The 14970-nt window shown below is 33.9% G+C and overlaps 1 protein-coding gene across 1 annotated transcript in view; it reads right to left on the minus strand.

Moving 5' to 3' along the window:
* The window catches only part of pit (probable ATP-dependent RNA helicase pitchoune), a 35412-nt gene that overhangs the window by 19922 nt on the left and 520 nt on the right, over window positions 1–14970 (minus strand). Inside the window, exons 3-10 of the mRNA XM_089639190.1 lie at window positions 14603–14752; window positions 12839–13099; window positions 7360–7509; window positions 5648–5812; window positions 5387–5528; window positions 4836–4995; window positions 3430–3582; window positions 2096–2266 (exon numbers count right to left, since the gene is read on the minus strand). Coding sequence (XP_089495316.1) covers window positions 2096–2266; window positions 3430–3582; window positions 4836–4995; window positions 5387–5528; window positions 5648–5812; window positions 7360–7509; window positions 12839–13099; window positions 14603–14752 — 1352 coding nt within the window. The remainder of the gene's footprint in view (window positions 1–2095; window positions 2267–3429; window positions 3583–4835; window positions 4996–5386; window positions 5529–5647; window positions 5813–7359; window positions 7510–12838; window positions 13100–14602; window positions 14753–14970) is intronic.

Genomic DNA, 14970 nt, shown 5'->3' on the forward strand with positions numbered 1-14970 from the left:
TAAATTTGTATAAAAAGCAAAACCATCCGCCATCCTATTCTATTTATATGATGTACTAGCTGTACCCCGCCAAGCTTTGCTGTGGCTCAGTTTCTCTGTGCAGATAGAGAAACAATAGCGCGTGTTGCTTTTACGTTCAGCAAAAAAAATTTGTTTTTACCTGTCACAGGTGACATCTATAAAATATAAGTATGTAAAAACACATGTGAATTCGAATGCAATGTTACGTCAAAATTTCAAAGATTCCGTTGAAGAACTTTCAGAGATTTAAGGTTTTGAACAAACAAACAAACATTACACTTTTATTTATATAGATAGATAATAATAGAAAAGGAAGATAATTGGATCAAAAGCTTAGCAAGTAAAAGTGAATCTAGGATCACACAAAAAAAAAAGTTTGAAAATCTTTATAAATTCAATGGCCTCCATGGTTGTACGGTATGGCTTTCGACTAGGAAGCCAGAGGTTTCAGGTTCAAATCCCGGCGTGCACAAGTAAATCTTATTTGATTAATTTGTGTTATTTCACAATTTACTCATTTAAAATAATATATAGTATATTTGTGGCATGTTCCAGAGTGGAAGATACTCTCAGTATCTCACTGGTGTAAGACCACCATTCAGAATTGAAACGTTCCTTCAAATGACTTAGGCCATATTTGGTGACCAGATCTGAATAGCCAGAGGGTCTTCCTTGCCTTCCTCTTCCTCTTCCCCATTTCCTTTTCCTCCCCACTACCTTCAGCCTCATATCATACCCCCATCTGACCCTAGAGATTACGAATTCAAAGTCCGGTGTGGGTAAATAAAATTTAAATTGCATGGATTATTTCTCATAGAAAAAAGTTACATTTTCACCTCGTTCCAAAGTGAAACGAAACGCCAGCATAAAATACAACAACAAAGGTATATAAATTGTATGTATACACATGTCCGGATACTCATAGTACAAGAGGAGAAGCTGCTGAAACTACATCACGTTTGTAATCGTTTATGTGGTATAAATATTTTGATTTGAGCTTTCGTTTTAGAGTAAATCGGGTCCAGTCGGAAGTTTTAAGATTAAATTTGAAAAAATTGGTCACTGGGGGTGTGACTTTTAGACCGGCGCAAAATACTTCAAAGCGTAGACCCAGCTGCAAAACTTTTTTAACCTGTGGTGTACCAGGAAATTCACACGAAAAAGTTCAAAAGCTCAAATTCCAAAATCAAACGTCAAGTGTCCACTTAAATTTTTTTTGTGTTGCATTATGTAAGTATATGATAACAATTCTTCCAGATTTCGGTAGTTTATACAATTGTTGTTACTAATAATATTATTTTGTACAAGAAACCTGTAAATAAATAATGCTAAAAATATAATTATTCACTATAGTAAAATTTTTGACATTTTTATGATAATCTTACGAAGTTAATTTTCATCACTTTTCTTGGGTGAAATATTATAAAAATTACATCAAAATAATGTAGATAAAACTATCTTTCTGATGATACCTCAAATCTATTATTTCCACAATCAATTTATATCAAAAATAATGAAAGAAGACGCTTTGACACTTTGATGGTTGTAAAACGCGGCAAATATTTCGTTGGCATTCCACAGAAAAATTCTTTGTTAAAAATCTGAAAAGCTAGAAGTCATTCCGGATTTGCTGCGTAAAGAACGAGAATAGCCCAAGCGATTGTGACCTTGTTTTTCATACATAAGGGTCAAAATCACACATAAATATATATATATATATATTTTTTTTTAATTCGTATAGAATGTGCCGCACTCACATATGCGGTTCCGGGATAAACCACCAGTTTGCAAAAAAAAAGGGAGAAAAAAAATATCAAGACATTTTTTGGTTTCCTGAGTGATTTGGATTCACCAGTTTTCTGCCTATACAACGAGTTTCCGAACACTGTGTACAATGTGTAATTTAAAATAAAAACATGGTTTTAGTTATGTCTAGTGACCAGATCGGAAAAGCTTCCCTTATTCTTCTACTTTGCTAACAACTAGCAGCAACTTTGGTGCGCTATCACAAAAACAAAAATATCAACACCCGAGAACACCGGGGAAACCGATATTTAGGCATATGAGACCCTACCTGCAGTTGGATATCGGCGATCTTGGACCAGGAGAACTCAAACTCGTTGAGCGGCACCTTTGCGTGCTTCAGGTACCTCAGGAAGCCTAACTCCTCGGGTCTGAGGATCAGGAGTGCATGGCCAGCTGCTCCCATTCCTCGAGCTGTTCTGCCCACACGGTGGATGTATTCCTGGAAAGATTAAAACTTTTTAAAGGAGGCTCAGAAGCAAATCTCAAAGGTCAACTTTCTACATTCATTGCACTATTATTTAAATTTCACCGAAATTGAAAATTCATCAAATTTAAAGTTGATATATAATATTATGTATTCAAGTATAAATATAATGATATAAAAATATAATGCGCCCTTGAAGTGAATTTCCACAAAAATGGTGGTGCACAAAATTATTATTGTTAATTATTAAAGTTCCAAATCTGTTGCATAACCAGATGAAAAATTAATTTCATGGAACATCTCAATTTTCCATCTTAAAGGATTGGCATTAATTTACATTTATGGTCTCAGGGATTTTATATTGCAAGATAAAATTTTTTTATAAGACGTCAAAATATTTACACATTTATTTAATCAAATTATTTATGTTTACTAATGGGAATTTTCCAAAACAAAGGGTAACTAACAACATATTGAAAAATCATTTTGAAAATATGCAAAAAATGTCACAGGAAAGCAATAATAAGTACAGTGAAATATCGATTAATCATTTCTCGAATAGTCGTTTTATTTCTTCCAGTCTTGATCGCTTTAATCGTTTCTATATGCAGTTTTTGAACTATTTTACTCAATCAATCGCTGCCAGCTGCCGCTTCTAACATTAGTTGTCGTTGGACATTCAAACATAGTGACACGCATGTGCAGTTGTCTTTTTAATTGTTGGTTTTTGAGAATTTCAACCTTAAAAATCAAGCATTTGGAGAAAAAAATGCGTACTCTTCAAGAAAGATTAAATATTGTCGATGTGGAAAAAAATCCCACTGAAAAACGGGTAACAATACATTAATGTATGTAAATTTTTTTTAGAATATTAAAAATTTATGTGTGAATGTAACTTTTTCATATTCCTACATCTGTTGTTCATAGTTGTGTGTAGTTCAATGTAGAATTAGATCCTAGATAGAGATTCCACCATAATAATCATTAGACAATTACTTTTACAATTTTTTGTGAAAAATCACCTCAATGGCAATGTAAATACATACCGCTGCAATCGCAACTGCTACATTTAACACTTTAATTCTGTTATATTCTTATTAATTACCTATCTGGCTTCTATTACCACACACCGGTGCAAAAGTAACAGCAGTATTTATCCTATTTAGGTGGTAAAATACCTTGGGATCATCTGGAGGGTCAAACTGCACAATCCAATCCACGGCGGGGATGTCCAAACCTCTGGCCGCCACGTCTGTGCACAGCAGGATGCCGGTCTCTGCATTGCAAAACTGGAAGAAGGTGGTGGTTCTCTTGGTCTGCTGTTGCTTACCCTGCAATCATCATAAATATTAGACAAAAATGACAATAATAATGTTTGGATTATTTCTATAGCGCCGTTTTCATGAGAAAATCACCACAAGGGTGCTTAAAACATACATATGTAATTATTTGCAGTAGTAAATGCAAATATTGGCACCACAAACTGTTTCACTAGGAACATAAGAAACAAAGGTATCTACAATGCCATCAACACATATTATACAGGGTGTCCGGGGGTAAAGTGTGCTAACTTCGTTGATTCTGCATGATGGTAGAAGTAAGAAAAGATAAATAACTTTTTCGAAATTCCAATGTTTATTTTCCCACACAAACAAATCAACTTTTTGACCGAATTTTGAATTTCGAAAAAAAGATATTTATCATTTTTTACTTCTAAAATCATGTAGAATCACCCCCCCCCCCCCCAAGTTAGTGGACTTTATCCCCCGGACACCTTGTATAAAACAGCATAAAGTCAAGAGTTTTGAGGATGGGCCCATGGGTGTCTGGGGCTCTCACTGAAGAGATAAAGAGACAGAAGTGCATTGTGGGCATATCTGTGTGCCAGAAGTAGTGATGGGTAAATTATTGAGAATATATTTTTGGGGAATATTCCTGAAACGGGGAATACTGGGGGAGTTTTCGTCTAAATGGTGAAATCCCCAGATTAACTAATGAGGTTGTTTTCCTAAAAAGAAAATTTATGTTATTTACAAATGTATCATATTAATTTGAGCACGATGGGGACAGATTTATTAGGATTTTTGAAAAATACCTAAGATATAAGCAGTCAAATATTAAAATTTGCAGCCGGCCGAAAAGCTAGCGACATCACGGTACATGCGCTGCGGTATTGCAGCGCCGCTATTCGAATTATGTTTGTATGATGTCCCAAAACACAACTGTATAAATTTTACCCAAGTTCACTTTGAAAGATCATAACTTCGTAATTTATAGAGATATTGAAACTCTAATTTTACTGTCGTTAACTCTTCAAATATATGTACTACATTCTCATCAAAGTATAAAAATTAGGAGACAACCTCATTTAGTATAACATTCTTCATTTTTTTTATCTTGGGGAATTCATATTAGGTCGGGGAATACTCCCAGGTGCACATCACTAGCCAGAAGTAAGTTCAACTTTTTCAAATATTGAAATCCTTTCCTGAACAGAACAGTAGGGGTACTACAGTCTTGAACTCAAGTACCTTTCACCCTGCCCTCTGCATCATACAAGAGAAGAAGAACATAATTAACTTACATGGATGGACATGACTGGGAGATCTATGTAGTTGAATAATTCCGTGTGATATTTGACGGACATGCAGCTGGAGAAGAAAACCATCACCTTCTTGCGTCTGTTTTTCTTCAGGAATGTGAATAATACTAACAACCTCTTCTCTGATGGGCAGACAATGTATCTGGAACAAATAAATACTTATTTGTTAACAATGTTTTGAGTCAAAGAATACACGAAAAATATTTTTATAAGTGATATCAGATTATTTGTAATATCAGGTGACGACTCAACAATGTTTGGATGCAAGATGAAAAATCCATCGATCGACACAATCGGAGTTCTGCCATCATATTCGCCTTAAAAATCATCATAAAAATTACCTTTTAAACTCAAAATTGTGATACATATTGAAAAAAAGTACCCTTACAATAAAAACTCAATTTTTTTATTGACCACTTTAATTTTATTTACACTCTACCGGTTTCGGAAGAACTCTTAACAAATTTATGTGTTTTTATTGAAAATTATGTCGAGCCACAAAGTTAATGCTTTTTAAAAATATGTAAAATTACCCTTGTTCAAGTCCCTCCACTGTAGCAGTTTCCCTATGGTCATCAACACCGACGTAAACTGGCTCCTTTTTCAATGCCAGGGATGTGATACTCTTTGTCTTTTCTGTTTGTGTGGCACTGAAAAGCATAGTTTGTCTTCGTTCTGCAAAGAAAGAAAATCGTGTTAACTCAAGCATAAGTAATTACAATACTCAATACGAATGCATCCAATATACAGGTATCAGGTGTTACTTTGGTAATTTTAGGTGACAGAATACTTACTTGGTAAAAGGTTAATAATTTGTTTGAGCTCCTCTTCGAAGCCAATGTCCAGAATCCTGTCAGCTTCGTCAATGATCAAGCATTGCAGGTTTTTGTACAGGAAGTCTGGGGTGTTTTGAAGATGATCCAGTAATCTACCTGGAGTAGCTACAACTATGTTGACACCTGTAAGATGAACAAAAAAACATAGTTTCAAATACGGTGATATTAGAAGTTATATGGAAGTATGTGGAATGAACATTTCAACACATAGACCAGTTATAGCAAATTATGGTTACTAAACATAGATAATTCCATAGATATTACTAAAGAATAGACGTGCCCTAACTTAAAATCGGGATGTCGTTTCGACGAGCTGGAGGAAAACAACATGACCATCTTTTTGGCACCGGGAGGGTTTGAGAATGCTTTTGATACACTATGAAATCAGTCATATGTTGACCACCGAAGAGTGCACATTGAAATAACCAGATCGTGTGCAGAAAAGTAAAGTTCGCTAAAGTAAGGTAACGGTTTGCAGCGCAGCCCATTGTGGAACTTTTCTGTGCAGGGTCTGAATGTCCGTTTTCAATCGAACTATCTACAAATTGAACGAACTTATTAGTAAAAAGTAGTATTTATTTGTAATAGATTTTATTTTCGAAGACCAAATTCTGATTGATTCTGGACAATACAAGTTGCCTGCATACTGTCATTCATTTATTGACAAATCACTAAAAAAGGGAGAAGGTCACGCCACCTCCTTACTCTGCACACTTGGTTTGTTCCCCTTTCTCCCATTGGCTGGTCTATATTTATTATATGTCTATGGCTAATCCATTTCAAGTAATGGTGATCTCTCACTACAGTAGAACCTCGTTAATTTGAAATCCATGGGACATCAAAAATCAAATTTCGAATCAACGAATTCCCACGTAATTCGAAATTTTATGAAAAAAAGGAGGCTGAAAATTGAGTTCCTTGGCCACCCTATTAAATTCGGGTAGTATCTTTGGAGTAAATTCGTAACAACAGAAATTATTCCCATGTAAATCGAATTTTCGCAGCCGATTACCGCGGCGATCAGTCCTTCAAGTTCAGTTATTCAAAGTAAATTCGTAAAAATACCACACATTTCCGTGTAAGTCACGGCCAGCCCTTTAAATTCGGATATTCAATGTAAATTCGTAAAAATACAATACATATCTGAGTAAATTGAAATTTCGCCGCCAATTTCCGCCGCGACCCTTTAAATTTAAATATGTGTAAATTGGTAAACTATGACATATTTCCCAGTAAAATGAATTTTTTGACCCTTCAAACATGGATATTCGAGATAAATTCTAAAAATACGACATTCCAGTGTAAATCGATTCAGATTTACAAAATAATAATACTAATTAGGACTATGCATAACCATGTAAAACTACATTTTTCGGGGTTTTACCGCCATAGCTGTCTTCTAGATTCAGATTTATGAAATTTTATGATTTATTTTCGCAAAAATCGAATTTTTTCCAATAACATTAACAAATTAATGACAAAAAACAGACAAAAATAAATTTTAAACTACGAATTAACAAATTTCGAAATAAAAAACAATTTGGTGTGAAATTTTTTTTTTCTGGGTTTTTTTTTTGCATTTTTTGAATTTTCGGGGTTTGAATTAACGGGGTTCTATTGTACATGATTCTGAAAGTCTTCAATTAAGATAAGAATTAATAATAGGTCACCTTTAGAGAGTTTTTGTGCTTCTGTTGCTCGGCTTGCTCCTCCCATGATGAGTCCGTATGTGTGTGAGTGATATTTCATTAGTTCCTTTAATACTCCGAATGTCTGCATCGATAATTCTCTGGTAGGGGAAATTATGATGCATCCGGTACCTAAAGACAAAACAGACACATTAATAAAATAGTTTATTACAAAATCATTGATTATTATTATGTATGTAACACTTTTCAGATATCCGTTCTATGTAAAGTCATCTGGCGACTCTACAATATGTGACGATGAATGAATCCACCAGACAACATTATCGGAGTTCTACCATCTTACATATGAAAAACTTCATCATTATAAAATTATGGGTAAAAAAATTCTACATTTCAACATCTCTTTTTGAAAGGACTATCACCAAATAACTAGGTATTTAAATAGAAAAGTTCACACTTTGAACATTAATGACTGAACCAGAATTCTCTAGGTCATGGTGCAGACCGAGTCATAGCATACATCTAGAATCCAGGTAAATAAAGATTTACAGATAGCAAAGGCAGTGTCATAAATGAAATGAGATAATTTATTTAACATGGAACTAATGATAATGGCGGCATAACTGAGGGTCAGTACCGGAAGCTCTCCCAAGAAAAACGAGCCAACACCAAATGCAGTGGATGCAAGACGGAACCTCGTCGAACGGCGCGATCAACTTCCACATTGAGTAAAGAGATCGCACCGCCTCCTGCCAACGTCAGCAAACCAGGACTAAGTCCAGGGGAAACTCTTCTAATGGAGGAGCTCCGACAAATCAAGATGGAACTCCAAGATTTCAAGGGCATCCAAACAAAAGTGGCAGTATTATATGATGAATTCAAAGAATTCAAGAATTCATTGACCTTTTTTAACTCAAAAATGGAGGGATTTGAGGATGAATTGAAAAAGACAATCCTCAAAATGAAAACAATAGACTCAGTCCAAAAGAAAAACATGGAACTTGAAGCAAAAGTTTCAATGCTCGAGTTTAAACTAGACGATCAAGAACGCCAACAAAAAAATTTCGCTGCCGAAATAAGAGGAATACCTGAGGCTGAAGGTGAAAAGTTACAAAACATTATTTTCAACATAAATCAAGAAATACGCACAACCACCACTAAAAATGACATCGAAACAACCTTTAGAGCTCCTGGTAGGCAAGCTCCAACAAAAACCCGGCCAATAATTGTGCGGTTCAAAGACATTCACTTAAGAGATGAATTCTTAAATTGTGTAAAAAAATACAATTTGAACGCTACCACGAACGAAGACAAACTCAACACGAGCTCCTTAGGCCTCTCCGGACCGCGCACTCCAGTTTATATATCGGAACACCTAACGTCGACAAATAAACGCTTACTCTATCTGGCGAAGAAGACGGCTACGGAAAAAAAGCTAGCTTACGTATGGGTTAAAGCGGGAAGGGTCTACGTACGCCAAACATCAGAATCGCGAGCTATACACATTACATCTGAAAATATTCTTCTCACACTATGACTCACCAATACAAGCATACACATAATATTTTACTCAAACACCACACACACATCTGTACATTTACAAATCTTATCATTGTGGATATACTTGCATTATATGGCTACTCCATCTAAAATTGCGACAGAGATAATAGAACGCAATATTCATCCTCTAAAATGGCCTCAACACTGAATATTGATTTTGAAATATCATGTAATGTAGAACACACTTTCACCAATACTACAGATTTTAAAGCAACCGTCGCCGAAAATAACTCCCTAAACATAATTTCTCAAAATATTAGAAGCATTCAAAAAAACTTTGACAATTTTGCAGTATTTTTACAAGACCTTAACACTCATTTCGATATTATCATTTTAAGCGAATGTTGGATAGACGAAACTTTCACTGACATTAACATATTAGGATATACGACTTTCCACACAACTACTAAACTGAACCAAAATGATGGGATCGTTATCTTTATTAAGGACTCGCTGAACTCTTCTCTATCGGAAATAAAATTAACAGAAGCAAATTGCGTCAAAATATCTCTAGGATCAGATTTATCTATTTTGGCTATTTATAGGCCCCCATGCTTCAAAAATATATATTACCTTTCCTAAACTCTTTACAACAACTCATGGAAAACAATAAAAATACTCAACAACTCATCTTAGCAGGAGACATAAATATAAACCTTCTTAACTGTAAACCCAAAACTAACGAATATCTAAGTCTACTAGCTCACTATGGCCTTCAGTCAACTATAAATTCTTCGACAAGAACCTCACTAGAGTCAAAATCCTGTATTGATCATATTTTTGTTAAAACAAAAAATAAAACCATCTCATCCACTATTCACCGTTACCGACCATTTCACCACCACACTTGGTATGCGATTGAAAAATGAAATAAAACGTAAAATATATACAAATATGTCACAGCATATCATAGATTTCAAGCACTTAGCTCTGATATAAGTCACGAATCTTGGATTACAACTCTAAAAGAAACGGATTCAAATAAAGCGCTAAATGAATTTCTATTAACCCTGAATACGTTTACCACTAAACACACTATAATAAAAACACGTAAAAACACTACTCACAAAACACTTCAAATTAAACCATGGATTACAGCAGGGCTAGTAAAAAAGTATACACAAACGGAATATAATGCATGCAAGAGTAAACAAAAACCCAATGGACAGTAAACTAAAACACAATTATTTATTATACAGAAACCTATGTAACAGACTAGTAAAGCAGGCGAAACATGAGTTCTACAGGAAAGAAATAGATAATGCCGGAGGAGACACAAAAAAGATATGGAGAGTTATCAAAGATGCCGCTTATTCAAAACCTAAGAACAGTACTTCTATTAATAAATTGTTAGTCGATGGGGAAATCTGTTTAACACAAAACGAACCCAAAAAAATTGCAAATCACATTAATTATCATTTTTCCAACGTTGGCTTAGATTTAGCGGAAAAAATACTTACAAAGAACCACACGACAGAAGAGCTACTTGTCAAAGAAAGTTCCTCCTTGCGACCAAATCATTCCTTTAACATTTATAAAATAAATAAAAAAGAAATTAACGAACTCATTCTTTCTCTCAAAATTCATTGTGCACCTGGCCCGGACAACATATCTAACCAAATCCTGATTAATTTACGAGAATATATCGGTATACCTCTCCTACATATATTTAATCAAAGTTTCTTCCAATGTGTTGTACCTGACAAACTTAAAATTGCCAGTATTACCCCGATCCATAAATCTGGAGACAAAACGTTAATCTCCAACTACAGACCTATTTCACTACTTAACTCTCTATCAAAACTCCTAGAAAAAGCAATGAAAAAAAGACTGCTATCCTACCTCGATAAACACAACTTACTATCAAGTCATCAATTCGGTTTTCGGGCAAAAATGGGCACAGAACAGGCAATTTCTGAATTAACCAACTTCATTGTAAAACATGTAGATAAGGGATCTAAAGTAATTGGAGTTTTTCTAGATCTGGCTAAAGCCTTTGACACCATCTCTCATGATATGCTATACGAAAAACTTAAAAATATTGGCATCAATGGAAAACCGCTCAAATGGTTCATCAGTTATACAAAAAATAGGAAACAAATAGTTGAACTTAATAAATGCTTGAGTGACACAGCAGAAATAAAGTACGGAGTGCCTCAGGGTAGTGTCTTAGGCCCTATTCTTTTTCTTATCTATATTAATGGTCTCACTGATATTAAAATTCCAACACTCTGCTATAATGTGATCAGCTACGCAGATGATACTGTACTTCTTTTTAAAGAGCAATCTTGGGAAAAGGCATTTAAGAGCGCCGAATTTGGTATGAGGGAGATAAAAAAATGGCTCGACAAAAATCTTCTTACCTTAAACACCTCGAAAACCAAATTTCTAACATTCAGTAAAACAAATATTGGGCAACCAAAAACCGTCCCGCTTTTACACCTGTATCCATGTACTACATCACAAACCAAAAACTGCGACTGCGAAAAAATTGAACATTCGGATAATATTAAGTATCTTGGTTTAACAGTGGATTGCAAACTAAAATGGGAACTTCACATAATTTCACTTGCAATGAGAATCCGGAAACAAATATACATTTTTAAAACGATTAGAAACATTATGTCACTTAAACTACTAAAAAATGTCTACTTTTCCCCTTGTCAAAGCATTTTAATTTATGGTATATCGACATGGGGTGGTGCCGCAGACACATACATCAAGCTACTTAATACAGCTCATAAAGCACTTATTAGAACTATGTTCAAAAAACCATATCTTTATCCCACTGAAAATCTTTTAATTAAAAATAAAATACTTGATATCAGGAAGCTATTCATAAAAAAAATTATCCATACAAATTGCATAAAATCGTCACCTTCACACATATCTCACTCCCAGAACACTAGAGCTAAATCTAACAATCATTTACAAGTGCCAATAATTAAATCCACTCTTGCTAAAAAACATGAATCTTACCTCGCACCTTCCATATTCAATATTTTCTTAAAAGAAACACAAAATACAACTCAAATAAACAGAAAATGTACATATAAATACTTTAATACGTGGCTAATGAACAAAAAAAGAAATTGCATTAACAAGTTACTCGCAAACCTTCCATGCTAATTTTTATATGACATATTAAAATGTTCAATTACTGTTACATATGAATGTAATAATTTATATTTAGATTATTTTATCTAGGTAATCTTTTATTTTTTAATTACGTTTCTTTTTCCTGTATTTTGTATTTTTATTTATTTACTTTGTATTTTTATTCACTTTTATTATTATTGATATATGTAATAGTAGATACTGCTACCCGGCTCAGAACAGAAATTGTCTAGTGAGTCGGGTAGCGCACATAATTTGTAAACAAATATTGATGTCAATAAACGCCCGGGTTACCGGCAATAAAAAAAAAAAAAAAATGATATGCAAGTTACGATGGTCCAATCCTTCAAGAAAAACTGTGATTTTGGATATGATTTAAGATTTTCAAGGCCAAAGTACAATCACGGTTAAATTTTGGTTCATTATGCCATGTTGCCCTACCTCCTTCTTTAGCCAACGTCTCGGACAGGGTTAATGTGTTCATCTGCTCTGATGAAGGACACTGTAACGTTGTCTGAAACATTGACTAAAGTAGGAGGATGAGCAACAAAGCATAATAACCTAACATTTAATCGTAACTGAGATTTTGTTTGCTTCATTGTGGAAATTAATAGTACGGGTAGAAATATGTATATTCTTCTTTCACAGGGAAAAGAGGAATTAGCTGCCACAAATCCGGAAGCTAATACCATCATATAAACAGTACGACTGTTTATTATATTCCATAAAACAAACACGTCTAAATTTGATTCTAAACATCTGGTTAACTATAATATTGAGAAATTAGTATACTATAGGTGAAATTAAATATATATGTATTTACCATTTCTCGGCATAAATTTCAGCTTGTTGATCAGTTCCAAAGCAGGTATGAGGAAGGCGAGGGTCTTTCCAGAGCCAGTCTGAGCAGCACCCACCAGATCCCTTCCCTCCAACAGTGCGGGAATAGACCTGGCCTGGATCTCCGTCATGGTGGTGAAGCCCATGTCCTTGATGCCCATCAGAGTTGAGTCGCATACCTTCCCTTCGAGGGCTGAGAACTTTGTGTCGGAGAGGATTTCGATACCAACGCTGGATCCAGGTACTGTAATGTGAAAAAAAATTATGAAACAAATTCTTCCTACATACTTTGTTGAAATGCACCAATTTTTTATATCCTTCTAAAGTTTCTGTTCATTTTATACTTTCTGAGGTCAATGTTTAGGGTATATTTATACCATTGATATTAAATAAATAAATATACAACTTCGTAGTGAATACATATATGTTTTTTCCATGTATATCTATTTTTATTTGCCAGTTTTACATTCATAACATTTATAATCTTAATTTTTATTTTCTATATAATTTCACATGTGTTAAGCTCATGCGTTATGCTTTGTAATTTTTATAAATCTATACCATGTACACACTCTACCATTGTTACTACGTACAACAAATGGTTAACACAACTGTATTACTTACATTAATTTCAATTACCCTTAGAAGACAGCTAATATTTTGTAAATATCTCAAAGCCAAATATAACATTAAAAATTATATTTGAAATAATTGACAGGCATCTACAATGTCAATGTGATACTAAGGAATTTTCATGGACAATATTGAAATGCATTCAAAATTCTAAAACCTAGCTCTATACAGTGCACCAGAAAGTAGTAAAGATTTCACTGAACTGCTATTGTAGTTGATAAGCTGATAAGGGCGTAAATAAATAAATAATTTCAACCACCATAATACCGGCATGCGTTTAGTCTGGTGGTCCTATGATTCTAAGATAACCCACACCAAATTGTATGAAGTTACTGAATAAACGAATAGTAACAAAGTCGTATCTTGTGGTCAAATTGATAAGCAAGAGCATCACAGAATATTTTCTAGACAATACAATAAATAAAAATGGCTGCATTATTACCACAAAGTGCAGCTATTGATCAATAGCAAGAGAATCCAACTTCAAATTACGTCAAACGCATATGATGTAAATGCAGCAAGACTTTGAAAAATAGTTTTATAGATGTTTGGTATTTAATTAAATCGAGGTATTTGTTAATCAACAAACCGCAATGCACAAATAATCCACAATTCTAACAGCTATTGTATTTTCGTTTTAAAAGAAACCGAGGAAGATTTCTGTGGGCGGTAATTTTATTACGTAAATATCTCCCTAACCATTGCACTTTTAATAGGCACAGATTACGGAAATTACATTTCGTTTCAACTTAATTACTACAAAAAACGACAATTTTAAGTCAGGATAGATGGTAAAGGATGCACTATGATTCTATTTTCATTCAAGGTTCAAAATTTACCTTATGAAATGATCCCTTTACTGCCATTTTTTGTATGGAGTGACACTTGCGAGAGTTACACTTCAATCTAAATATGCATACATTACATAATTAAACAAAGAATAACACAAAAAAGAATTGATAACCTATTTTGTGCATGTAATATGTAGGTAGTTGTTTCTTGTAGTAATTGTTGAAACAAGGTTTTTACAATCTGTGCCTTAAGTGCGGCGGTTAGGGAAATAATTATGTAATATATAAATTTATTATGTACAGAAATAATAAGCACAACTTACATTTTTCACCCAAATCTTCGGTATGTCCAGCTTTTGCGATAATTTTATTGTCTTCTTCAATTTTGATTTCATCTTCCAGGTCTGGTTTTATTTCATTATCCTCTTCCTCACTGATGCTCTTCTTCTTCTTGCGTTTCTTCTTACGCTTTGCTAAGGGATGGAGAGTAATGTAATTAATTAAGCAGTTTGTACATACATTTCATACAAGTTAAGTTAGTTATATAAAATAGCATCCGATACACATATTCCTACCATTATTCTAAAAACATTCTGTACAAAGAATGATCCGTTTAAAAACTTCAAGCTAAAGTGACCACAATATAAATTATCTTCAGTTTATAAATATTATAGCAGGTAACCTGGCAATT

This window comes from Hesperophylax consimilis, chromosome 14 (genome assembly GCF_061612785.1).
Source record: "Hesperophylax consimilis isolate HC1 chromosome 14, BYU_Hcon_1.0, whole genome shotgun sequence".
In the NCBI taxonomy this organism is placed as follows: Eukaryota; Metazoa; Arthropoda; class Insecta; order Trichoptera; family Limnephilidae; genus Hesperophylax; species Hesperophylax consimilis.